The sequence below is a fragment of the Globicephala melas genome, chromosome 2 (assembly GCF_963455315.2).
Source record: "Globicephala melas chromosome 2, mGloMel1.2, whole genome shotgun sequence".
In the NCBI taxonomy this organism is placed as follows: Eukaryota; Metazoa; Chordata; class Mammalia; order Artiodactyla; family Delphinidae; genus Globicephala; species Globicephala melas.
In genome coordinates, this window is record NC_083315.2 from 114,408,713 (window position 1) to 114,436,247 (window position 27,535).

Here is a 27,535-nt window from a genome sequence, read left to right on the forward strand (position 1 = left end):
AAAGACACCAAGATGTAGGGATACACCATGGGTGTGAAAATCTCAGTGAACTTTTTTTTTTTTTTTTTTTGCGGTATGCGGGCCTCTCACTGTTGTGGCCTCTCCCGTTGCGGAGCACAGGCTCCGGACGCGCAGGCTCAGTGGCCATGGCTCACGGGCCCAGCCGCTCCGCGGCATGTGGGATCTTCCCGGACCAGGGCACGAACCCGTGTGTCTGCAACGGCAGGCAGACTCTCAACCACTGCACCACCAGGGAAGCCCTCAGTGAATTTATTGATGCTTACGATTCCCATCCCCGTCCACAGTCATGGGTGAGGCTGCATGTATGCAGGATAGGGTGAGTAAGAATTGGCTGCTTTCTAAGTTAAGAAAACAGAATGAGTTTCACTTCTGAACAATAGCAGAGTGCAGTACAGGCTGGTGCAGTACTTGGCTTCCTTCTGTACTAGGGATAGATCAAAACAAAATAGCCAGCGATCCAGGCTTTATTTACCAGTGTCCCCTCCTTTCACAAAGAGAGAAGCTGAGTTAAAGTCTATTAGTAGGTGACTTATTTTCATTGTGCTTAATATTTTTTTCCTCCATGCCTTTAAGGTGGGTACAGCGTGCTCACCTGTTTGAGAGAAGAAACCGAGGTGGTGGCCACCAGTTGATCACTGGCAAGGCTCAGATTCAAACCCAGTGCTTCTGACACTCAAAGCAAAGCCTGACCATGTTCAGGACTCAGGCCCCTCCCTTCCCCATCTTATTTTTCACTGGAACATTTGCTGTTCTCTCAAGCTATGAAAGGCTTCCTGTGTTATCATGCTTAAGGGGAAGTTGTATGTTAAAAACCACCAACGGTTAAGCCCAAGCCAGCTGGGGTCTTCCAATGCTTCTTCCAGTATTCTGGGGAGACCCATGAGAATTCTTAGTGTTTCTCAAAGTCCTTGGCTTTCAGAAACAAGAGCTCAGTCATCAGTCAAGCATTGGGTTTTCATTTAAGGGGAAGTTTGGGAAAACAAGAGAAACATCAAAAGTTGTAAGAGTTGTTTTAGCTATAACAACTTTATACTGAAGTTGTTATAGCTAAAAATCAAGAGTGACCTGAAAGCTAAAGGTTTTGGCTCTCTAGAAGTTGTTCCTGGAGAGATTTAGTTAAATGTCCTTTGGGTTGAGCTGCTACAAGTTTATTCCCTTTCAAATCAAAGGACAGCATTATCATTATTGGAGATGACTGACAGAATCCAGATGCAGAATTATATTGACTGGAAAGGAAAGGATGGAGTAGCAGGGAAATGATAGCTGTATGACTGCTATGTTGATAGACACCATATTGAACCCACCATTGGTATTGGAGGGTGAGAGAACCATACTAGGTGTTATGGGAGAGAGCGCTGGGGAGTGTTGCCATATTGGAATATGGTTTGAAGAGCTTTTGAGTAGAAGCATAACCAAGTACCTCATATGTCACGGTAGCACTTCCCACACCACGTTTGATGCCCCATTTGTCCCTCTCCTTTGCCCATAAATTATAGAACTGGAGTACAAAGAAATCACCCTTTTCTTTTTCCCCGAGACTCAAACAGATTGACAACTCCTAGGTAGCCAACCATAGCTACTGGGGTACAGGAAGAGCTTTAGGGTTTCTATTGGTATGAGAAAGATACAGATAGGGAGAAATACGAATGGAACTAGGTTCTTGCCCTCAGTCCCCTGAGGAGGCACCTGATGGCTCAAAGTCTGACCAGGGAGCTACCTCCCTTCTACTGTCCACACAGAACTGCCACATCCCTAGCTCTGTTGTGGCCACAGTTGACCTCTGGGGCCCCTTGACATCAGGGAATCCTAACTCTCCTAAGATACTCTATTACCACTGTTTCAACACCTGCTAATATCACATGGAAACACAGATAAGCTTCAGTTTTATATTCCCTGGCTCACTGAAACCACCAGCAGAGCGTCTTAAGCTAAGGGCTAAATTCTTATCTTGCCTTTAAACACCATGTGATTCAGCATGTCTGCAGTCACTGGGAATCTACGCTGCCAGTTTTTACCTTTGCCTTGTGGGTAACCCCTACCTTCCACCTACCTCCACCCCCAGGGGAGAATGTGGGCCTTGTCAAATGGAGGCCCCCAGGAGATTTTCCAAGACTCACGAGATGTCAAGTCATCTCTAAAAGTTTTCAAAAAACCAGAGAGTCATTTCAGAAAGTCTAACTTGGTGGCCCAACAGAGAGGAAGGTCAAATTTTCCATACAGACACAGCAAGTCTGCCCCCATAGGCTTGTGGTAAAGCTGCAGGAGCACTGGTCCCCAGACTTCTGTGAAAGCTCCCCAACCCAGGGGGAAGTCCACCTGGGTGAGTAGATTAGCTGCTGCTTGGTACCCAAGGCACATATTCATGAAGTCTGCTTCCTGGGGATTTCCCTTAGCAATGGAATCAGCAAGGGGTTCGTCTTTCTGAAAGATTTCCCGGAGGAATCCATTGGCCTTGTGGAAAAACCTCAAATTCTAATATAAAATCTCTGGCCTTTTAGGTTTTGAGATTTGGATTTTTCAGTTATTCACAAATCTCTTCAAATAAAAACAGGTCAACATAGTAGAAAACCCAAACAGTGAGAATGCATATTCAGTGAATGATCGGAGCACCTCCTTCATGCTAGGTACTGTTTGGCACTGAGGGTACACCGGGGAGCAAAACAGATGTGGCCACTGCCCTCAAGGAGCCTGATGTTCTAATTCTAGCTTTCAGTTTGTGTTGTATTGAAAATGAGGTCGGCTCCTTCCAGGAAGTATCCTTTAGGGTATTAATGTGTATATGCCATCCAAAATCCTATGCCTCTTTTAGGGCCCAGCTTAAATGCAACCTCAACGGAGGATCAGAATTTGTTTGAATGTGTGAAATAATTTTCACAGCCTGAAGTGTATGTGATTTTAAATATCTCGTCATTGCATGGCAGGGAACACCCAGGGGTGCTTCACAGCGGGTTGTGTCTACGTGGGAAGGAAAGGCAGCTATGAAAGCATTTCTCAATTGTTCCCTGTCTTTCTACAGTTTTTAGTTCAACTTGACAGTCAGTTACTGAACTTTTATGAGCCAAGCCCCATGCCAGGGGTGGTAGAGAATACAGAGATAAAAAGTATTCAGGCTCTGCCCTGTCAGTCTTTAGTGAAGCCCCTACACACAACTCTTTAAGGTAAACCATATGATTACCAATGTTTGACGCTTTTGACCTACAGAAATGGTCATTTCATTTGGTTCAGGCTAATAAAAGATTCAAGTTGTACGCACTAGGCATATAGGGGAAAAGAGGCAGATTGGTGGACCTGAGCTGCTTAGATGACGAGATGGGAATGAGTGTCCTTACAGGAGGAACAGGAGTGCGGGGGAAGGGGAGAGCCTGAGGAGGATATCAGGTAGTGCTTCTCAAAGCTGTGCTGTGGAATGTAGCCCTGCAATGGAAATAGGAGGATGAAGTGGAAGACAAGGCTGAAAAGATAGGTACAAGGTCAGCTAAGCTCAAGGCTGATTTTGATTCAGGAGCTCAAAGAAATCTGGGCAGAGAAGCAACCCAATGAGATCTTGCTCAAGAAAATGATTCCAAGAATGTGGATCAACAGGAAGAGATGCTACTGTGCAGCCAAAAATATAATAATAAATAATAATTTTTAAAAAGCTTGTGTTACAAAAAAGACTACATGGGGACAGAATAGGAAGTTTTGGGGAACTGAAGGCTGCTGCAAGGTTTTGGCTCTGAGGACTTGGAAAGTGTGGTATGAGGGACAGGAACTGGCTTGGGAGAAAAGAGATGGAATGAGGTATTCTGTTTTATTTTATTGATTGATTTTTGGCTGAGTTGGGTCTTCGTTGCTGCGCGCGGGCTTTCTCTAGTTGCGGCGAGCGGGGGCTACTCTTCGTTGTGGTGCACGGGCTTCTCATTGCGGTGGCTTCTCTTGTTGCGGAGCTCGGTGTCTAGGGGCGCGGGCTTCAGCAATTGTGGTGCACGGGCTTAGCTGCTCCGCGGCATGTGGGATCTTCCCAGACCAGGGCTCGAACCTGTGTCTCCTGCACAGACAGGCGGATTCTTAACCACTGCGTCACCAGGGAAGCCCCAGGTGTTCTGTTTTAAACATGCTGGGTTTTGAGGTACCATGTGTCTCAATGTGAAAAATGTCATATATGCGATTAGAGAAGACTCAGCACCAGAGAAGGATCCAGCTAGAGACCTAGTTTTGAGGAAATATCAGCACAGAGGGGGCTGTTGAATGAGTTCACCCTCCAAGCAGCCTTACAGAGAACTCATTTTATCTATGACTCTTCAGGTAAACTGTAGGAGTTTAGGAGGCTTGCTCAGTGTCTGAGGAAAAAAAAAGTACTCAAAAGGTCAGGAGGAGTTGGTGCTGAGGATAGGGACCTAAACCAGAAGCAAGGGACAACTTTTATCAGTACACTTGGGAATCAGCCAGAGCTGGAAAGTACCCTGTGTGCCAGAGATGATGTCTGCACTTAGTATTTTCTTAATCGAGTTTCAGTTTTGAATTTTCTTTTTCAGTAATGAAATAGAAGTTTATTTTTTTAAAAACACTCTTGAGAAATCGGAACTTCCATAACAAACTCCTTAGGAGGCTCTTACCAAATTTTTTCTTTTAAATGGAAAGTGAGTTTAAGAGAAAATACATTAAAGAGGTAAGAATCCCTACTTCAGTATTCATTACAGCTGGTATGGAAGTGCCAGAAATCTTGGTATACCTGGCCTTCCTGGCGCACAAACTACTGGGCAGAGGGGGCGGGCGACACTAGCTTAATATCTGTTTTGCATTTTATATTCACTAAATAGGAGCGTGCCTTGAGGTAGGTCAAAGTAGGCACATTTTACAGTTCCAAAAGCCACCTGCTGTTCTCCGGAGCTACCTCGCCTGCTTGGGAATTATTCTCATTAGTTCATCTAACGCCGGCTGCTATGAGCCTTTCCCTTCGGTTCTTGTTCATTATCAATCAAGGCTACTGATTCCTGTATTATACCTATATTTCAACCCCAGTTCCACTTTTAAGACAAAACTGTCGGGGCCTGTTGGCCAAAGGAAGATCTTGCCTGGCCAGAAAACTCTGCTCTGGAGTGGCTAGCAGAACCCGCTCCCTTCTGTACCTAAAATTAACGGCTGCTGCGGGAGCAGCTGCAATCCATTTATTTCTCCCTCTAGTAGCAGGAAGCAAAGTGGCTGGGTAAAGAGGTTAGAAGAACGCCAGCAAGCCAGAGCCAGGCTGGATATACAGGTGCCAAAACTAACGAGAGACTTGTTAAATACGCGATCCCACAGACAGGCAACTCACTACTCCTGGCCCCGGAAAGCTTTTTTTGTTCTTGCTATAGTCAATTCATTCTCTAGATGAAAGCTCTATAAACCGCCTCAACGAGAACTTACTTCACCAACCATTTTAAAGCCGCCCACACACGGGGCTGGCGCATACGCACATCGAAAGCCTTTGGTCCGCTCTCCCCACCCTCCACCAGGGGCGGGGCCTTGGCGTTCTCAGGCGCGCGGGAACTGACGCTAGAATCGTGACTTCGGGGCGCAAGAACGGATGAAGCCCGCCAGTGCCCCGGAAGCAGTCGCTGCAACTTCCGGAGGGGCTTGTACACCTGGTGCGGGAGCTACGGGGCCCCAGGATTGTGCTTGGAGTAGTGGTGCACCATGTCCCGTGGCTCCAGCGCTGGTTTTGACCGCCACATTACCATTTTTTCTCCCGAGGGCCGGCTCTACCAAGTAGGTGAGTGAACCGGGTTTGCCTTTGGCCCACTCGAATTGCTCTGTCATGGTACGGCCTAGAGCAGGAAGCCGCGGCCGGAGTTTAGTCCCGGGCTGAAGCATGGCCGGAGCTGGGACGGGAGGAGGGCCGAGGCCAGGTCGAGTCCCGTGATGTTCCCACTGATATCTGCAGGCAGAGATGGGAGCCCGAAGGCTGAAGGCCTCGGGCTCTCCAGGGCAAGCGGCCGCACTGCCTGGACACTGTAAAGCGTTGAGGAAGGTAGGGCTGTTTGACGTGAGTGGGCCCAACGTCTGTAATCCTCTGATGGGTAATTGGTTCCTTGACCTTCCAATTAAAACGTCGCCCCTCCGTTTTCCTTTGTTTGCAGCATGGACTTCCTGGTCCTGTGGTTAACTCCGCGTAGGCATTCAGAGCCTTCTGTGTGCCAGACGCTGTGCTGGTCCTGGGGGATGCAAAGATGTCACACCCTCACCTATACTGAAACTCACAGCTTAAAGGGAGTGACAGATACGTAAACAAACGGATAAAAAGAAAAATAAAAAGCGCCAAATTACAACTACCTACAGAGTTAAGGACATCTTCGAAAAACTGGTGGACAGGATGAGTGGCTGTCAGTTCTAGAGCTGCTCTTGAAACTAGCACTTCTCTTGACCCACATCTGTTTGAATGCTACTATAGTTTAAAAGCTGGTTCTGAATTGTAGATGATGTATGGTGAACTAGCTGTTTCCTGAACAGCTTCAACGGAAATAAACCCTAAAGTAGTTACAGTTATTCAGTATAGTAATATATTTTGTTGGATCGAAAAGGTGTCAGGGTTTGGGTAATGATTATAACCCCGGACCCTTAACCCCTTGCCCTGGAGAATTCAGTATCAGGAGAACCTGATTTACAACTGGCCGGTGATGGTTTCATTTTTGAGTGAATTTAGTACCTCAGTGCCTTGGCGAGGACAGTGATAAAATCGTCTGTACTTGGAAATCATAAGGAGAGAGTTGGCCTGTAAATGAGGTTCTCTTCACCTGTAAATTTTAGAAATAAAGATAACTTGGAATGAAAGCAGTCTACTATATGGCTCTATACTGGATATAACGTAGCAAGAAACAACATCATATTGGTTAATTCAGTAACCCCTTAACTCATCCCCAATTGAAAAATATGACCTAAGATAGAACAGAGAGATGATAACTGTATCTTCAAGGAAGTTTCATTTTTAAAGTTTCATTCCTGAGTTTTAAAGATTTTTTTCTATGTTAGACTATGCTTTGAATGTTCTATTTCATGGTTTTTAATATGCAAACAGGAAAAGTCACTTAGACCTACACTTTGCTTTTGTATACTATATTGTGAAATCTAGCCGTAAAGCGTAGGCTTTAACGCTTCCCAGATTTGGTGAGTAGAGAGGCTGAATATAGTGTCATTTTAATGGTTTTAAAAGATTCAGAATAGAACATGTAGTTCAAAACAAGTTAAATATCTAGACAGAATAATTTTAAGCTCTGTCTTGTTGTATAACACACTCCCTCTGCTATGCAGGGCACTAATTAGACATTGCTAGGAAAAGGAAAGTGAAAGAATAGTTAGTAGGAGCAAGCAGTGTAGTGGTGAAGAGTTCAGGCCCTGGAGCCATACCTGGATTCAAATTCCTGCTCTCCTCCATACTAGCTCACCAGGGCAAGTGATATAACTTTAGCCTTAGTTTCTGTTTGCAAAGTTGGCCTAATAATTCCTTCCTTATATGGTTGTTTTGAGGATTAAATAAAATGATACATGTAGAGTGCTTAGCACAGTATTAAGTACTCAGTAAATGTTATTTTTTGTTTGATTCTTTGGCTTATTTTATTTTTGGTCTATTAAATTAGTAGCTCTATTTTCTTCTTTCATTGTCCATCCATGCTTGATTCTCTAGTGAAATATATGTACATTGTTATAATGTTGTAAGTACTGTTTATTAGTTTATAAACTTTAGAATCTGCCAAAGACAAAACGTATAAGAATTATAAAGTGCAAATTGTTAACCATAACAGTGGAAAAATAATATAAGAAAAATGGAGAGATGACAAGGGAATGGAAAGGCGAGTATGCTCTTCATCTTCCGTAGTTGGAGTTCAAAAGATAAATGTAGTCTAACGTTGATAAATTTTAAAAAATAGAGGTATAAATTTAAAGTTACAATGCTAACTATAATCATAAACGAACTGTTGGCAGTGTTTGTTCCCAAGGAGTAGAGAGAAAGATTTTTGATTGTTACCTGTGCCTTGAAAATTTTCTCTCAGTGAATGTATTCTAGGGGTAGGGTGTGTGTGTGTGTGTGTGTGTGTGTGTGTGTGTGTGTGTGTGTGTGTGTGTGTGTGTGTGTGTGTGTGTGTGTGTGTGTGTGTGTGTGTGTGTGTGTGTGTGTGTGTGTGTGTGTGTGTGTGTAGAAAAACTGTGGCGCTCTATACAGTGGGGAAACGAAGGGCCATAAGCCTGACTACTTTCAGGCCTCTCTTCTGCTTGCAGGTCTTTTGCTGGATATGCCTGGCAAGGGAGGTAGGAGCAGTCACTTGAATTGCCTCCCAGATGAAAGTGAGCACTGCTTGGTTGCTTCTAAGAAGGGAGCATGCTGATAGGGAAAGGAAAGAAATGGTCTGGTAGAGACAGACTGGAGAGGACAGTTTTCTAATCTGGAAGTGGTACTGTGTACTGAAGCCAGGATTCCTGGGGAGTCCTTGCTCCACACCAACTAGGAAAACTTTATACATATGTAAAATAGAGATAATAATTCCACTTACCTTATAGGTCTCTAAGGATTTAATGAGCTAATAGATGTAAAGTACTGTGTCTGTCACATAGTAAGTGCTCAGTAAAATGTTTCTGTGAGGGATACTGTCAGGAAGAAACAAGTGGCTGATAAAAATGGAATCAGGAGTTTCACAAATAAGTGGATTGAGGAGTACTTACTGTTTGCTTCTTTTGCTGTTAAAAAAAAATTCTTGTTTTAAAGTAGTGTTTCTCAACCCAGACTTCTCATGGCCTCTTGAATCTGATTTGAAATTAAATGTGTATATGTATACATACGTGTATATATATTCATAAATACATACATCTTAAAACTACACAAAAATAATGGGATCAAACACTGCTATGTTTCAACCTCATATCCTCCTCCCCCGACACACACACAAACGCCAAGATTTCTAATGACCCCATCTGCTTGAACATCACCATTTTAAGGAGTGTAATATTTGGAGACACTGTGAAATGAGACACACTTCCTGCTTAAGTTACAAGGTTAGGGAAAGACAGAATGGCAGTTTCAAAAAATCTTAACAAAAAGTTTCTAGTCATACAGCATTCAAATTGAATGTAGACGTATCCTGCAGAATACCTGCCTTTCCCCAGTAGAATATCTCTTATTTTTTTGATAACCAAACTTTGAAGAATGTATGGACCATACATTATTTTTCCAGCCCATGTTTATATGGGAAAAACTCATATTTTCCAAAATTCAGTACAGGTTTTTGTTTGTTTTTAAACGTCTATTTTTTTCCCAGTGTTGTAAGTTAGAAGTCTGGTAGGCTTAGGGTCACATAGGCTGAAAATTAAGGTGTCATTAGGGCTGCATTCTCTCTCTTTTTTTTTTAATTTTAGATTTGTGTTTTATTGGGGTAATATTGGCTTATAACATTAAGTTTCATGTGTACAACATTTCTATTTCCGTATACCCTGCATCATGCTGAGCACCAAAAATTTAGTTTCCATCTCAGTTCAGCATTTTAGACAAAATTATGGATGGGATAAATCTTGAGTTACGTTCCTATAATTGGCAGAATTTCAGAATCACCTGTAGATGCTTCGAAATGAGCGTCCATAAATGGGATGTGCATCACTGTTGTCGCTAGCATCACACTGAGCAGCTCATACTGTGAGCCATTGTCGGGCATTGTGTGCTTGTCCTGAACATTTTGTCACAGTACCTTTTATTTAGCCCCTGTTTTTTCCTAGTGTTATACGGAGTCCTGGAAAAGTTGGGAAAGTGTTGAGGAAGATTGTAGAGGAGGAAGCAGAGTGTGTAAGAGATTACTGTGGAAAAGAGGTCTCTATATACAAACAACTGTTTACTAACCATTTTATTTGTAATCAAGGAAGCAGTTTTCATTCTAACCTGTTTGTTGTTAGGTTGAACCTTGTGAAACTGCTGGTGTTTGACTGGTTTTTACCTATAAAAATAGCTCTTTCGTGTGGTTCAATCTAATACATGTATAATAGGTAATATACTATGTATTTAAGTTACTAATTAAGAAATTTAATATGTAACTTAAATCCATTATAATCTTTCCCATTTAAAATAATAAATTCATTATAGTTTTTCCCATTTAAAAAATGAGAAATGGGCTGTCATTTTCCTGCATAATCTTGGACATTCAATAACAGATTACTGAGATTAACATAACAGTGCTTGCTAGTTTTGTAAGTTTCTGAAATTTTATCCAAAAACACAAATCTTTAGTAATGGAGATAAAGTGTTTAATTATTATTTCTGACATGTGAATTCTGACTTTTAAAAACTAAACATGCCTTTTAAATGCTGCCTATGAACTATTTTCTCTTAATTGGGCTTCGTGCTCACCTCTGCTATAAACTGTGACATTACTTTTTACTCTCCCAGTGTTTCTTTAGAAGATACCTTTTAGTTATTGTCTCTAGATTCTTTACTTGGCAGTTTCCATTTTTGTGGAAATTATTGTAACATACATATTTTATGGTGGTATTATTTAAATTAAAATTGTTTTAATTAAAAATTTTTTTAAATTGAGGTATAGTTGGCGAACAATATCATATAAGTTTCAGGTGTACAGCATGGTAATTCACAATTTTTAATGGTTATACCCCATTTATAGTTATTATAAAATATTGGCTATATTCCCTGTGCTGTACAATATGTGTTTTTGTAGCTTATTTATTTTATGCTGGTGGTAGTGTTATAATGGGGATTCATTTACACAAAATTTTATTGAAAATTACAGTGCAGTGCACCATGGTAAGTACTAAAATATCTGTGCAAAAAAGGGTACTTTTGGAAGTGACACTCACAGGGAGAGCCAGGAAAGTTTCCTCAGAGAATATAAATTGATCTACATGGAGATTAGATAAGGATATTCAGTGAGACCAGTGTATTGGTCAGTCAGTGTGGTTGGAGCAGACAGTGATAACTGGAAGAGTAGATTGTAGCAAAATTTTGAAGAGATTTGGATGCCATTCTAGAGTTTGGACTTTGTCCCATCGGTTTTGGACATAGCCGGCAGAAATCTTTAAGAACGACAAAATTATTAAGTAAAATAGAAGAGTTGAGTGTAGAACTAGAGTAGAAAGGGACAGATGACAGGAAGACCACTTTGGAGAGGCTTGTTCAGTAATCCATATAAGCCCTAATGAGTGAACTAAGGTATTGAGAGAGAAAGGCTGGAGAAGGGGAGATTCTTGAGTTTTATTTTTTTATTTTTTTTGCGGCACACGGGCCTCTCACTGTTGTGGCCCCTCCCGTTGCGGAGCACAGGCTCCGGACGCGCAGGCTCAGTGGCCATGGCTCACGGGCCCAGCCACTCTGCGGCATGTGGGATCTTCCCAGACCGGGGCACGAACCTGTGTCCCCTGCATTGGCAGGCGGACTCTCAACCACTGCACCACCAGGGAATCCCTTGAGTTTTATTTTTAAAAATTTTATTATGGAAAATTTCAAACCAAAGTAGGTAGAATAATAAAATGACCCACATGTATCCATAATCCCACTTCAGCGGTTGTCAGCATTTTATCAATCTTGTTTTCCCATATACTTTTCCCATCTCTGCTGGACTGTTTTAAAGCAAATCCTAGATACGAGTGGACATTTCTCTGATGAGACAGAAGTGAAGAGTCAGAAATGGTACCCAGCTTGAAAACTTGAGTGGTTAGTAATTTGAGATAAGGACTATAAAAAAAGAAGGAGGTTTATAAAGAAGAGGAGTTTAATTTCAGCCATGCCTGTGGGAGAAATAGGCATTTGCAAATGTGGGTTCAGAGCTAAAGATGACATAGTTAGTGGTGATTATATAGGATAAAATCATCTAGTGATAGTGAGAAATGATAGAATTCTGGGGGATACCAGTATTTAAGGAGTCAGCTGAAGAGATGGAAGCAGTGAAGGAGACTGGAAAGTAGGAGATGAAGAGCAGGATTGATTGATTGATTGATTGATTGATTTGGCTGTGTTGGGTCTTCGTTGCAGTGCACGGGCTACTCAGTGCGGTGGCTTCTCTTGTTGCGGAGCACAGGCTCTTGGCCACATGGGCCTCGGTAGTTGCAGCACGCAGGCTCAGTAGTTGTGGCTCACGGGCTCCAGAATGTAGGCTCAGCAGTTGTGGCGCACGGGCTTAGTTGCTCCGCGGCACGTGTGATCTTCCCGGACCAGGGCCCGAACCTGTGTCCCCTGCATTGGCAGGTGGATTAACCACTGCGCCACCAGGGAAGTCCCAGGAATGATATTCTTAACTAAGAACTTTAAATTAAATTTAAAATTCAGGTCCTTCATTGCACTAGCCATATTTCAAGTGCTCAGTAGCCACATGTGGCTAATGGCTATTATATTGGACAGTGCAAATGTAGAACACTGCCATCATCACAGAAAGTTCTGCTGGACAGCACTACTCTATACAGAGAGGGAGAGAGGACTAGGACTCCTTTAATGAATCCTGGCTAATTCATAGGCACATTGTCTATTGAGAAACATTTTCTACTCCTTTAATGAATACTGGCTAATTCATAGGCACATTGTCTATTGATAAACATTTTCTATGTGTAAAAAAAATTTTTTTTTGTGGGACAAAATTTTATTGTATGGTGAGGGCTGTAGCTCTTTCTTTTGTGGCCTTTTATCTTTTGCATTATTTAAGCAGACCGGATAAGTAATGCACATGAGTGAAACCGGCTGGTGAGATAGGAGGAGGAGTGATGGGAACTGTGAAAAACTGCAAAACACATGCCAACCCTAGATGATTTTTCCTCTGCAGGACAGTTGCTATGTGGGAATGAGGGTCAAAAGATACCAGAATTTTTTTTTTCTAAGAAAAACTAAACCCTGATTTGATTTTATCAGACTTTTAGTTAATTAAAATCTTTCTAGAAAACTGTGTATTCTAAACTAGTTTGAGTAAGCTGGATTGGGTCCATGGCCAACCTTTGACTTAGTGTCTACTGGTTGCAAGTGTAATTTTAAAATTCCTTGGTTCCTGCTTTCTTTGACTATCCATTTTGGTCGTGGAGGGGGAAATACACATTTGAAAATGCTAAAATTACTGGTGAGATAGGAAATACTATGGGAATTCAGAGAAAGGGTTGAAGAGTCCCTTCTAGGACAATCAGAGAAAGTGTCCATGGGAAATGGAAGAGGCTTGAGGGGAAGGGCAGGCATTGGCTAGGTGGAAGGAAGTAAGAGTGATAGGGCAGTCCAGAGAGGACCTGAAGCAGCAGACATGGGTGTGGGAAGGGTCAAGGTCTCTAAGCAAAAAGTACAGTGTAAGAGGAGAGATGGTAAAAATTGCAAACTAATAGCCCTGTATAACCATAGATGGAATACTTTTTAGGCCAGAATTGTGTTCCGAACAATCAGATAATAACACAGCAAGGAGTTGAAAATGTGGAACTGAAATCAGGTGAGATCAAGGATGGTAACCCAGATATATATCTGTATAGAAGTGATTGTCCCTAATGTTTCTTTATCTCTATAATATGTAGTGATAACTCTTCTTTTATTCCTGGTAACTGGTCATTTGTATTCTCTTATTTTCTTAGTTAGTCTGGCTAGAGGTTTGTGTGAGTTTCCTGTGGCTGCTGTAACAAATCACCACAAACTTGGAGGCTTAACACAACAGAATTTATTCTCTCACAGTTCTGGAGGCCCGAAGTCTGAAATCTGTATCACCAGACCAACATCTAGCTGTCGAGCAGGGCCATGTTTTCTCTGGAGGCTCTAGGGAAGAATGCGTTCCTTGTCTCGTCCACTTCAAGAGGCTGCCAGCATTTCTTGGCTTGCGGCTGCATCACTCTGATCTTCAAGACCAGCATTTTCAAATCTGTCTGCTCCCTCTTCATAGCACCTTCTCCTCTGTGTGTATAAATTTCCCTCTGTCTCTTAATAGGAATGCATTTAGGGCCCACCAGGATAATCTCCCCATCTCAAGATTAACTTAATCACATGTGCAAAGATTTCTCTCTCTCTTTTTTTTTTTTTCCCCCTTGGCTATATATGGTAGTATTTGCAGGTTCCAGGGATTAGGACATGGATATCATTTGGGGACCGTTTTTCAACATACCAAAAGGCTTATAATTTTGTTGGGTTTTTTTTGGTTTTTGGTTTGGCCGCACCTTGCGGTACGTGAGATCTTAGTTCCCTGACCAGGGATTGAACCCATGCCCCCTGCATTGGGAGTGCAGAGTCTTAACCACTGGACTGCCAGGGAAGTCCCGTTGGTTTATTGTTTTTTGTTCAAAGAATCAATTTTTGACTTTGCTCATGTTCTCTTTTTTGTCTATTTCATTGATTTCTGATCTTTATTATTTCTTTTCTTCTAATCTGGGTTTACTTTGCCCTTTTCTAGCTTCTTAAAGTGGAAACTTAGGTTTGCAGTGTAGGACTGAGGGCCCCAACTACCTTCTGGCTGTTCACCAGAGGCCACCGGTGGTTCTTGCCCCATAGCTACTTATCATGCCAGCAGGAAGAATCTCAAGAGAGTCTGCTAGCAAGGTGGAGTCTATATACTGTAATCAGTAGAGTGCCATCCCATCACCTTTGCCATATTTAGTTTGTTAGAAGGAAGTTAAGAGATCTTGCCCACACTCAGGGGAGGGGATTACACAGAGATGTGAATACCAGGAGGCAGGTATTGTGGAGGGGAGGCCACCTTAGGATCTGTCCACCATAGCAGTAAAATTCCTTCTGAACACTTTTGCTGCATCCTACAAGTTTTGATACATTTTTATTACCATTCAGTTCAAAATATTTAAAAATGTCCCTGGTGATTACTTCTTTGATGCATGGATTATTTAGAAGTGTGGTTTTAAATTTTCAAATTTAAAATTTTCCCTAAGTATAGAGATTTCAGCACTTTAAAAATTGAGACTTATTTTATGGCCTAACATATGGTCTGTCTTGGTAAATGTACCATGTACTGTTAATACCATGTGCCTGTATATTTTTCAGTTATTGCCAGTAGTATTCTACAGATACCACCTAGGTCAGGGTGGTTGATGGTGTAGTTCATATCATGTATGTCTACTTTTTTGGTGTTTGTTTCTAGCGGTTGCTGAGTGCCAGTGTTAAAATCTTTAACTGGGTGTGATTGTCCATTTCTTTTTTTAATTTGGTCAATCTTCCTTTCATGTATTCTGAAGTAGTCTTAAAAAGTGTGTATACATTTATGAGTGTTATGTCTTCTTATGAATTGATTCTTCTATCATTTTGAAATGTTCCTCTTTATTTCTGATAATACTCTTTGTCTTGAAGTCTACTTTATCTGATATTAATATAGTCCCTCCAACTTTCTGATGCTTACTTTTACGTGGTATACGTTTTTTCATCCATTTATTAAAGTGTGTCTCCAGTAGGCAGCATATATTTGAGTCTTGCTTTTCTATCCATTCTGACAGTTTCTGCTTTTTTTAATCTTAAAATTTTTTTATTTGAATTTTACATATTCATTTATTTTTTATACAGCAGGTTCTTATTATTTATTTTATACATAATAGTGCATGTATGTCAATCCCAATCTCCCAGTTCATCCCACCACCACCACTCTCCCGCTCCGCTTTTCCCGCTTGGTGTCCATACATTTGTTCTCTACATCTGTCAGTTTCTTTTAATTGGAGTATTTCATCCATTAGCATTTATTTATTTATGTATTTATGACTGCATTGGGTCTTTGTTGCTGCGCGTGGGCTTTCTCTAGTTAGGGCGAGTGGGGGCTATTCGTTGTTGCGGTGTGCAGGCTTCTCATTGTGGTGGCTTTTCTTGTTGCGGAGCATGGCCTCTAGGCACACGGGCTTCAGTAGTTGTGGCATGTGGGCTCAGTAGTTGTGGCGCACGGGCTTAGTTGCTCCACGGCATGTGGGATCTTCCTGGACCAGGGCTTGAACCTGTGTCCCCTGCATTGGCAGGCAGATTCTTAACCACTGCGCCACCAGGGAAGTCCCCTCATCCATTAGCATTTAATGCAGTTGTTGACATGGTTAGATTTAAATTTACTATTTTATTTATTTCTGTTTGTCTTTGTTTTGTTTGTTTGTTTATTTGTTCCCCAGTACCTCCTCCCTTGCCTCCTTTTCAATTATTTGAACAGTTTTTAGAATTTCATTTTAATCTATTAGCCTTTTGGCTACTTCTTAGCATCCTTTAGTGTTGTTCTAAGGAATATAATATACATGCTTAACTTCTCCCAGTTAATACTTCTCATTTCACATAAAATGTGCAAGCCTTGAAACATTGAAAGTCCATTTACTCCCTTTCTTTTTTATAAGTAATACATGTACATATTTCATAAACTCCACAAATATAACTTTTGTTAAGTATTTATATATATATATATAAAAATAAAATAGATCTATTTATTTATTTATTTTTGGCTGTGTTGGGTCTTCATTGCTGCGCGAGGGCTTTTCTCTAGTTGGGGCAAGTGGGGGCTACTCTTCATTGCAGTGTGTGGGCTTCTCATTGCGGTGGTTTCTCTTGTTGCAGAGCATGGGCTCTAGGCACATGGGCTTCAGTAGTTGTGGCATGCAGGCTCAGTAGTTGTGGCTTGTGGGCTCTAGAGCACAGCCTCAGTAGTTGTGGTGCACGGGCTTAGTTGCTCCGCAGCATGTGGGATCTTCCCCGACCAGGGCTTGAACCCGTGTCTCTTGCATTGTCAGGTGGATTCTTAACCACTGCACCACCAGGGAAGCCCTTGTTAGGTATTTTTAAAGAATTAAAGAGAATAAAATACTCTTTTATATTTATCCAGATATTTACCATTTTTTGATATTCCTCATTTCTAAAGATTGGAGTTTTCTTTTGGTATCATTTTCCTTCAGCTCGAAGAACTTCTTTTAGTGTTTTTGTTGCAAGTCTGAAAGTATCTTTATTTTACTTTCATTCTTGAAGGATGTTTTTGTTGGATATAGAATTCTGAATTGATGATTTTTCTTTCCACACGTTAAGGATGTTCCACTGTCTTCAGGTGCAATCATGGAATTCAAATCATTGTTCTCTTGTGTATAATCTGTTCTTTTTCTCTGTTTTTCAAAATTTTCTCTGCTTTTGGTTTTCAGGAATTTGACTTATAATGAGTGCACAGGTGTGGTTTTCTTTGTATTTATCCTGCTTGGAGTTTGCTGGTTCTTCAGTATGAAATTTTATGTCTTTTTCCAAATTTGGAGCATTTTAGCCATTATTTCTAAAGATTTTTTTTTGGTGGTGGGGGGGTTCTCGTGCTTTCCTGTCCGTATGGGACTCCAGTTACACATTATACCTTTTGATGTTGACCCACAGACTTGTTAAATCTGTTTTCTCTTGTTTAAAATTGGATAGGGAATTCCTTGGTGGTCCAGTGGTTAGGACTCTGTGCTTCCACTGCAGGGGGCTCAGGTTCAATCCCTGGTCTGGGAACTAAGATCCTGCATGCCGTGCAGCATGGCCAAAAAAAAAAAAGAGGGATAGTTTGGTTCATTTTCATGTATCTCCATTCTGCAGTTAAGTTCACTTGGTGAATTTTTAAATTTCAGATATTGTATTTTTCAGTTCTGTAATTTCTATTTGGTTCTTTTGTAATTTACTGAGATTTCTTATTTCATCTTGAATATTTTTCATTATGTCATTGAACATACTTTTAATAACTTTGCCTGCTAATACAACATCTGGGTCATCTCAGGGTTGGTCTCTTCTAAGTAGATCATGTTTAACTATGTTTTGTTTGGTTTGGTTTGGTTTCTTTTTTGGTATGTTGAGTAATTCTGGATTATATCCTGGGCATTTGTGAATGTTAGGTTGTGAAGACTGGATTCTGTTATATTCCTCCAAAGAGCGTTAATTTGTTCTAGCAGGCGGTTAATTTGGGTGGCAGCTTAAATCTCAATTCTTTTATCCTAGCTAGGCTGCTTGGAGTCTGTCTTTTGCGTGTGTGGTTATGGAATCAGCTAGAGATTTGGGCAACGTAGAAGTTGGGGCTCTCCTTCTCTGGCTCTCTCCTTTCTCTTCCTCATTTTCCAGCAGCTGTGGTTGGTTACTCCCCCAAGCTGTTCCCTAGCTCTTCAGGCCAAAAGGACAGAGTTTTCTGTGGGTGTTTACCCCTGACTGGGACCTGCATGCAAACTTAAGTCATGAAAATGGGGAGCTCACCCCAGTCCATTGCCATCTTCAAGCGTTGCCTCCCTCTTTGGAATCTGCCTCTTTTGGCCTCTTTCTGATGTCTTTGGGTAGTTTTGTCTAGAGTTTATAGTTTACCTGTGGAGGGTTGATCTGGTAGAGGCTTTATTGACCATATGAGAAACAGAACTGAGAAGCATTATGAAACATTATATTTTAGAAGTTGTTTGTGGTGTAATGGGATGGTAAAAACAAGCTGTTGTAATTAGCTAGTTAAATGTAAGTTAGATCTGAGGATTTTCTTTGAGGTGATTTTTCTAGAGTCTTTTTACTCTTTTGTTCTCTTCAATATGTGGCCACTTAGAAATATTTGGCAAAGAATTTTTATCACAGCTCCTATTAAAGGAAATTCTTCGGTGTCATAGGTAGTATCTTCCTCAGATGATCTTCATCACCAGTGGCTTTTTGAACCAAATAAGACCAGGCCTCAGACCTGGCGCACAGAGTAAAAGCATCTATTATGCATCAAATGTAGATAACAATTGGAGTAGTGAGTAATTTTTTTCTTTTACATTATCCTTTATATTTTCTACAGTGAGCATATATTAATTTTTGTTGCTCTTTTCCAAATTACGAAATATATGTTTATATTAAGTTTAAATATTACAGAAATATACAGCATAGAAAGGGATAGTCTCATCTGTAATTCTCCTCTCCACAGGCAGTCATTATCAGCTAAACCACATGGTGCCATAGTAGTTTGTTTTTATAAACCACTTCAGTTCAGCTGTTTTAACATGGGAATGATTTGACAGCAGCTAGAGAAGTGCACAAGCTGAAGTTTGTTATAGATAAACTAAAGAATCCTATAGTGTAGGTAACATGAAAATTGCAAATAACATGATCCAGAAGATTTCAATTTGGTAGGGGGGAAAAAAAGGCAAAGTAATCTAACAGCAGTTAAAACTGCATACAGTCAATTAGTTATTGACCAAAAGTTAACAGAAATAGTAAATCTTGAGAAAATTTAGATCACCTAAATTTGACCCAGGGAAACCAGACTTGGTAGAAATAATGGCTACAAAACAAACTTTTTAAATGATAAAACGTAATTGATAAAGATTTGATATAATAAAACTTAATTAAATGTTTATTGGAAATTTGGTATTTGTACCTGATGAAAATGATCAAAATGGAAAGAAGTGGAGTTGGTTTAATTACGATTTATTATTATCATTATTATTTTGACTTTGCATGTATTGGATGGCATTCCATGTTAGTTCATAAAGCTCTTTATTTTTAATAACTATTTGTTATTCCATTGTATGAATCTATGATCATTTATTTCACTTCTTAAAAAAAACTGTTCTATTTTCCAGAATATGCTTTTAAGGCTATTAACCAGGGTGGCCTTACATCAGTAGCTGTCAGAGGGAAAGACTGTGCAGTAATTGTCACACAGAAGAAAGTACCTGTAAGTAGTACTGCCAAGATAGCCAATTGTTGCAGAATATAATGCAAGAATGTTTCATGAGTTTGTACAAGGGTATATTATTATATATGTTAACATTGTTTTTACTTTGACCCTGCTTTCCTGTCTGTCATCCAAGAAGAATTGACAATTTAACTGAGTAGACAGAATTGACAAGTTGAACTTTGTGGTATGATTATAAGCACATTGGGATTTCTAGGTCTTTTGTCTTCAGGGACCTCAAAACACTCTTTGGTGAGCTATAATTCTTGCCCACAGGAAACATATCATCTGAAAAAGGAAAACAGAGTTGTGCCCCTGCCCCCATTTTTTATTGCTTTTAACTGTAAAATGAGCAGAAGACATTTATTATATAGTTCATTGTTATCATTCCATAATATTTTTTTGTCACTACACAGAGACCTGTGATTTTTAAAATTATCTTGATTTATTTTGTTCATTAGGACAAATTATTGGATTCCAGCACAGTGACTCACTTATTCAAGATAACCGAAAACATCGGCTGCGTGATGACAGGAATGACAGGTGATTGACTTAATACCTACTTAGATTTTTTATTTTCTTCAGATTATTTTTGAGTTTTGTATTAATTTTAAAAGGCTTCCTTTAGTGTCTGATTTTCAGGTGATATGAGTAGATTTGCAGTTTTCCAAGGCTAGTATCAATATCTTCGGAGTATTGTGAGCTTTTTTGAAACCATAAGTATAATAGAATTAGACCTCTATGCTACAGTCAGGGAAACTGAGCTGAGGCCCCTCTCATAGATGATTTATTTCAGATATGGTTAGTAATTTAAGGGGACATAAGTCAGTATATCTCAAACCTGGTGATAGTGACACTGGTTAGAAGGAGGTGAGGATTATAAAAATAACATTGGGTTTTTATTTTCTGAAATCAAGGGAAAATTCAAGCCCACCAAAAAAAGATTGAGAGAAATATTATTTTCTTTCCTTAAAACCTGGTCTTTGGGGAGTTATTAGACACTTTTAGAAACTATTTTGACAGCTGATGAAGGGCTCAGCATAAAAGTGCAGTGCTGGATATAGAACTTCATTTTTTAAACTTTTTTCCTTTTTTGTCACATACTTATTGCTGAGTCATTCATTATACGTTGGTGGGAGGAAAAGCCATAGTGGACCACTTCTGTTTTCCTTAAGTCATAATGGAGATATATGTATATATTGGGAAAAATTACCTGAATTGAGGTTCATTCTTTCCTTCTAAAGAAGTAAACCTTTGTTTTTTATGCTCTAAGCTGACAGCAGATCCCAGGTACAGAGGGCACGCTATGAAGCAGCTAATTGGAAATACAAGTATGGTTACGAGATTCCTGTGGACATGCTGTGTAAAAGAATTGCTGATATTTCTCAGGTCTACACACAGAATGCTGAAATGAGGCCTCTTGGTTGTTGTAAGTATGCAAAGAAGTCTCCCAAATAATTGATGAATTATGATTTTTTTTTTTTTAGCAAACATGCATAAAGAAAGTTATTTCAGTAACACTTGGGTTTGGAACATGTGGTTTGGAAGTTATAAAAGGTGAGGAAATCTTTATAATAAATCAGTGATGGAAGGATAGGTTTCACAACAGTATTTTAGGCACTACCTTTAAACTTTAGATGCTATTAGGCTTTTGTAATGGAGGTTCTACTGCAATTCTAGATTACTAGTTCGATGGAAATGCTTAAATTAGGCATCTTAACAATGTAGTTGTTTCTTTGGACCACCCTAAAGAATCAGGCTCACACATATATGCCTGTGATTCATGTATTTAGAATAAATTTCTTCTTTAAAAAACAAGTAAAATTTTATTGGGAGAGGAATAAGCTTTACTGATCTGAGATTTAATGTAATAAATTAGCCTGAAAAATTCAACGTTTGTTCCTGACATTGTGTCATTCATTTATGAGAATTAAAGCAGTCAGTGTAATGATTTTTCTTTAGCATCTGACCCTATTTTTGACCTGTCACTTAAATATTCTCCCTTGATTTCTTCAATGATACTCTTCTCCTCAGTTTCCTTAGCTTATCGTCTTCTACTGGTCCCTTAAATGTTGTTGCTCATCGGGTTTCTCTCCTTGGTCCTTCTCTCCTCTTTGTTCTACTGGGTGATCTCATCCACTTTGATGGCTTCGTTTACTACCTGTATGCCAGTCACTCCCTCATTAGCTTTAGCCCAGTCTCTTCCTTCATGTCCCACAGATACTTCAAACTTGAAATCGTTGCTCTTTTCCTACTCTCATCCTCAACTTCTGTTCTACCCCCATCTCACCTTCCCTGGTCATCTGTTTATTCATCAAGCTTTACCTTAGAACATGTCCCTTCCATCTCCTCTGTCACTTTTTCATTGTCTTTTGCCTCTGCCACCTAATTTACTGCCTTTCTTCCTCCTTACTCTTTCCTAGTCTGTTCCATATTCCTACATGAGTTATCATTCTAAAATCAAATTTTGTTGTTTTGTTGTTAATACGATGTGCAAGGCCCCTTACAGTTTACTCCCAAGTTGCCTCTTGGACCTGAAGCTCTGCATTTCTCTTTCACCTGAAGCTCCTGTAATACATGGATCTTTTGTCATTCCTTGGGTGTGCCCTGACCTTTCATGTTCCTTTTGCCTTGATTGCCCTTCATTTCCTTATCTTTTAAACCTGCTCATTTTGCAAGACCCTGAAGTAAAGAAGTGTTTCTTTTTTTCCCCCTCAGAGAATTAAGTGGACCTCTCTTTGGTGGTGCCCTTGTACTTTGTATCACAGCTCAAGTATAAAATGTAAAGAAAATTACAGGGTAACCTAACATTAGAATAAAATGGATAGCTGATCACTGTCATAGTGTTTATCAATAAAATAAGCTTCAAAATTCCTCATTACTAGACTCTATAATATAAACATCTATAAATGTGAATAGAGTCATTGAATAATACCAAATCTTGTAAGAAGACACTATATAAAAAAGGTTCAAATGGGGTTAAGCCATTCTTTAAATACTTTGTTACCTGCTCTGCTGAGTAGAAAGGAGTTTGGTGGTGGTTGTTTATTTTAATTGTATGTCATTATAATAACATAATTATACAAGAAAAAGTATTTCTTGGTCAAATAAACTGAAGAACTACTGAGCTAAAGTAGGTCAGCCTACAGCAGAAGATTTTAGAACATCTAATATGCTTTTGTATATTATTTTTTCTAAAAGAAGTATGTGAAAAGTATATTTTCCAAATTTATTTGACCAGTTAACGTCTTGAGGGATTAGGGTTCAAAGGAACATGCTTTGGGTAATAGCAAGGATTAGAAAATTGTAAATTACATTTGTGATCATTAAAACCTTTAAAAAAATCCGTGATAAAACCTTTTGGATAATAGAAATTTGTTACCTTATTTATCTGTGGTGATAACCTATGTTTTATTAGTTTTCTTAAAACAAAACACATCCTTTAAAAAATATTTTTAAAGAATGGTGGAATTGGCTAACCTGATTTTCTTTGCTTTCATGAGTTGCCTTTTCTGTAACATCATTTAATTTCCACGTTTATTGAGCATTTACTGTCACCCATTAAAACTGTTCTCAGGAAAAAAAAAAAAACTTAAAATAGACGGCCAGAGTAATGATTAACAACAGCTATGTGGCAATACCAAGAGAGAAGAAATCTTGTTGTATAAAGACATAAGATATTTAATGAGGGTCTTTCTTTCTGTTTAGGTATGATTTTAATCGGTATAGATGAAGAACAAGGCCCTCAGGTGTACAAGTGTGATCCTGCAGGTTACTACTGTGGGTTTAAAGCCACTGCAGCAGGAGTTAAACAAACCGAGTCAACCAGCTTCCTTGAAAAAAAAGTGAAGAAGAAATTTGATTGGACATTTGAACAGACAGTGGAAGTAAGTTAGCCGAAAGGAACTGACCTTTTTTTTATGCGATATAGAATAATGAGGATCATTGCAGAATTGACAATCTGTATAGGCTATTCCTGGGTTATGTCATGATATCCAAATTTGTCAGGTTAATAGTAAAATCGATGTCACATGGGAACAGTGAGGACTGCTTTTATTCATCTAATTCCCCATCTCATTTCATAATGTATTTGAAACTGCTTTCAACAAAACACATATAAAATGGGAAACTATAACTAAGAATAGGAGTCAAGACCAAGTCCAAAGACCTGCATGGTTGTGATTCAAATTAGGCTTACGCTAACTGGAAGCAGAAGTGAAAAAGTTGAGTCAGTAATGCTGCTCTTATGGTCCTAAAGGAAAAGCAGCCACACACCAAATTTTCAAGGAAGCAGACATCTTCACAGTAAAAGAATATGCTCACAGGGTGACTTGGCAGAGAAATTATATCTGGGACACAGAAGTAGAGCTCTTTTATGCAGGGTTCTTGAGGGGATTGTTCATTATGATTGGGAAGTTTTAAATTGACAGGACAAGACAAAATCCTTACACAAATATTTAGTAACCTTAGACTAAAGAAGTTTCTTATTTACTGCCAAGAAGTTAAAAACAGAATTTTAGTGGATTGTGGAAAGGAGGGTCAGGGATACAGCAATTCTAAAGACTAACAACATGATTCTGATAAACAAGAAAGGAAGAATTACCATCTAATACCTTTGTGTTTGGTTGGCAGTATTATCATACACTAACAGGAAATAAGCTAGTTCTCATCTGGGAGGCACTGTTCAAATGTTTCTTAAAGGTTTTTTCTTTTTTTTTAATTGCAATTCATAGTTACATAAGTAATTAATCACATCAGGTACAAAGCCACTTAAAACATTCTTAAATTGTTATTACTGTAATTTCCTTGAAAGAAGACTATCATTCATCTTTATCCTCTCCCCATCTCACTCCAAGTGCTAATAAGCATTGCTTAGCATGTAGTGATCACCAGGCAAACAGACTGTTTTGTGTAAATCACCCTATTTTTGTTGTTGGAGCCCTTTAGTTTATAGTTCGACTTGGTATAAACAAGTTTCTTGTCATTGGCAGGCAACATGTTAGAATTAAGCAATCTGTGTGGCTGTAGAACTACATCACCTCAAACATGGAGCAAAAATGAATAGCTTGTGGTTAACTCATGACTTGAGTAAGTTTGGAATGAGAAAAATCTTGGAATCTCCGAAAAATACTATATTATTTTAATGTTGATACTTTTTTTCAGACTGCAATTACATGCCTGTCTACTGTTCTATCAATTGATTTCAAACCTTCAGAAATAGAAGTTGGAGTAGTTACAGTTGAAAATCCTAAATTCAGGTGAGTTATTTTATTGTCGGCCAGGTACTTAAAGAAGTTTGCCAAGTGATAAATTCTAGTCTAGAAAGGTGGAGGTGTGTTGGTTCATTTGTCCTGTAACTTGAGGAAAGAATTTTTTTGAACTAGAGTTAGTTTTTTTTTTTTCCAGCACCTGAGAGATCTGTTTTAAAACTTACTGGGTGTCTCCTTAAGACAGACATAAACTGCTTTTCTTCTCATTTCATTTATTTTATATCTAATACCAGAGGTGATGTAAAATAACCTCCTTTATCTGAGAAGTAAACTGAGCATAAGTGTTTGTGTGTGTTTTTTAGCTTAAGGCCAATAGAAATTCAGCTCCCAAACTAGTAGTTTTCAGATGGAGCTTTTATTATTTAGTGGTTATTTAAGTGGAGCTTTGAAGAGCACTATGAAATACTGATGTACCTCAGACCCTATTTGGATATCTTTGAAACCCCTGAATTTTGCATACAGCTAATTGAATTGCAGATGCTGGATCCTTGTCTGTTCTTACTCACTAAGTGACTAACTCCCACAAATCAGCTTCACAGCTTCCATGAGTCAAATCTATACTGGGTGCTTAACATATATCGGTTCACCTAATCCTCCCAGCAACCCTGTGTGGTGATTGACTTTTACCATGAACCTGGATACTCTCATGAATAGTAAAAAATGCTTCAGTTAAATCCACAGATTCAGGGAACCTGCTGGAACGCATGTTGACTATGGTGTGTATTTACTCTTAGGTCACAGTTATAAAGACACAATTGTCATTGTTAGGGATGGGGAAAAAAAAGGTAGTAAACTAAGCTTAACCAGACCTTGAAGAGTTATGTTAGTACATTTTTCTTTTCTAATTTGTTCTTTTTGTTGCCTGTAGGCAAGTGATATAAACATGAAAGATTTAAGAAAAATTTATAGAATTTTTTTAAAAAACAGAAATGAATTCCCTTCTGTCCCCCATAGAAAAGGTTGCCTTTTTTTTTTAATTTTCTTAAAGCAGTAAAATTCCAGGAGGAGCAGTCTCTCTAAAGGATCTACAAATAGTTGTTTTCTATTCTGAGACCCTCCTATAACCTTTAAAATCTTTAAATAAGTAAGTTAAATAAGTAAGAAACCAAAGATCGTATGTCTTCAGAAAAACTCTTGTATCATTTATAAATTCTGTGATGGTAAGTATACTTAAATAATAACTAGAATGTATAACATAAGTATACACAACTGTATAAACTACTTACATTGCCCCAGTTTGCACTCAAAAATGTCACTTTGACAAATTTCACTTTTAAAAGTTCACCAGTAGGGCTTCCCTGGTGGCGCGGTGGTTGAGAGTCCGCCTGCCAATGCAGGGGACACGGGTTTGTGCCCCGGTCCCGGAGGATCCCACGTGCCGCGGAGCGGCTGGGTCCGTGAGCCATGGCCGCTGAGCTTGTGCCTCCGGAGCCTGTGCATCCGGAGCCTGTCCTCTGCAACGGGAGAGGCCACAACAGTGAGAGAGGCCCGCGTACCGCAAAAAAAAAAAAAAAAAAAAAAGTTCACCAGTAATGGGTCATATTAAAGATTGCCAAGCAGTTTTTATTTCTTTGGGGCAAACATCATTTAGAAAATAACATGTTCAACATGGAGTGCCTTCTTGTCTCTTGGCTGATATAAACTTGAGTTATAGTAGGTATAAAAGCATTTTGACATAGGAGCTAAAATAGAATACTTTATGTATAGTTTAGTTTTATATTTAATTTAAATATTTGCTATCATAATTGCAACCAAAAGGGTTTTTCTTTCAAAAGACCTAATTCTAGATCTGATGTTAAAGAGGTAAACATGAGTGTGTATAGATGAAGTTGATATGATGTCTGGGAATTCCTTCAAAATAATCTGAAGGGATGAGTGGTGGGTATATTGATTTTTAAAAGATTAGCTATAAATTGATAACTGTTGAAATTGGGTGATAGGTACACAGGAGTTCATTACTATCCTACTTTTGTGTGTTTTTTGAATTTTGCATAATAAAAAGTTTTCAAAAAGTAAATAGTTGTGGGGGTTTTTTCCCTTTGCCTTCCAGGATTCTTACAGAAGCAGAGATTGATGCTCACCTTGTTGCTCTAGCAGAGAGAGACTAAACATTGTAGTTAGTTTACCAAATCCATGACGCCACTTGCCTGTGTGTTTCGTAACAACAGACCAACATTATGGGGGCCCCTGAATTGAAAAAGGAACCTCTCCCACTCCTCCTGCCACTGAAGTGGTTAGGACTCTGTATAAATAAAAACAGTGCTTTTGGAAAATAATCGCATCCTGTCTTTTTTACCTCCAATTTTAACTATTAAGTCTTTGGTACATGCAGACAGTTAAATAAATTTTCACCATCTTCACATTGTAGCTTTATTCATTTTGTTGAGAGATCCAAGTTTCTTTGGCTTAAGGAACTTACTAGCCAGAAATTTAAACTATAGCTATATGGCATCATAAATTGCAAACTAAAACTCTGGTTTCAAAACTTGCTCTGACTATAGTAAGTGGGCATGTGAGGCAAGGCCTTTATTTTACAATTCTTCATTCATTCCTGAACCTGGACTCCAAGTTGCATTGGAGGTTTTAACTATAGTAAAATGATTAGCATTATTGATCTTCAGTAGTTGAGATACCCATTTAATCTATACTCAATAAGAACGAATAGTTTTAAGAGCAGAAATTGTAGTT

General features: G+C 39.2%; 1 protein-coding gene across 2 annotated transcripts; it reads left to right on the forward strand.

Annotated features, from left to right (window-relative positions):
* Positions 1–5,573: 5,573 nt before the first annotated feature.
* Positions 5,574–26,977, forward strand: PSMA6 (proteasome 20S subunit alpha 6). 2 transcript variants are annotated; one of them, XM_030854796.3, is made up of 7 exons: positions 5,574–5,752; positions 19,483–19,577; positions 20,039–20,120; positions 20,851–21,006; positions 23,286–23,464; positions 24,741–24,835; positions 26,898–26,977. In XM_030854796.3, the coding sequence occupies exons 1-7, from the start codon at positions 5,677–5,679 to the stop codon at positions 26,953–26,955; spliced, it is 741 nt and encodes a 246-aa protein (XP_030710656.1). In that variant the 5' UTR covers positions 5,574–5,676; the 3' UTR covers positions 26,956–26,977. The 2 variants fall into 2 exon arrangements, with proteins under 2 accessions (XP_030710656.1, XP_030710658.1); XM_030854798.3 differs by lacking the exon at positions 5,574–5,752 and adding an exon at positions 5,873–6,010.
* The last annotated feature ends 558 nt before the right edge of the window (positions 26,978–27,535 follow it).

Excerpts from the sequence above, each read along its gene's own strand:
- PSMA6 (XM_030854796.3), top strand. The coding sequence starts at position 5,677 with ATGTCCCGTGGCTCCAGCGCTGGTTTTGACCGCCACATTACCATTTTT. Across the intron at positions 21,007-23,285 it reads AATGAGGCCTCTTGGTTGTT|GTATGATTTTAATCGGTATA; the intron begins GTAAGTATGCAA and ends CTTTCTGTTTAG. Across the intron at positions 23,465-24,740 it reads CATTTGAACAGACAGTGGAA|ACTGCAATTACATGCCTGTC; the intron begins GTAAGTTAGCCG and ends ACTTTTTTTCAG.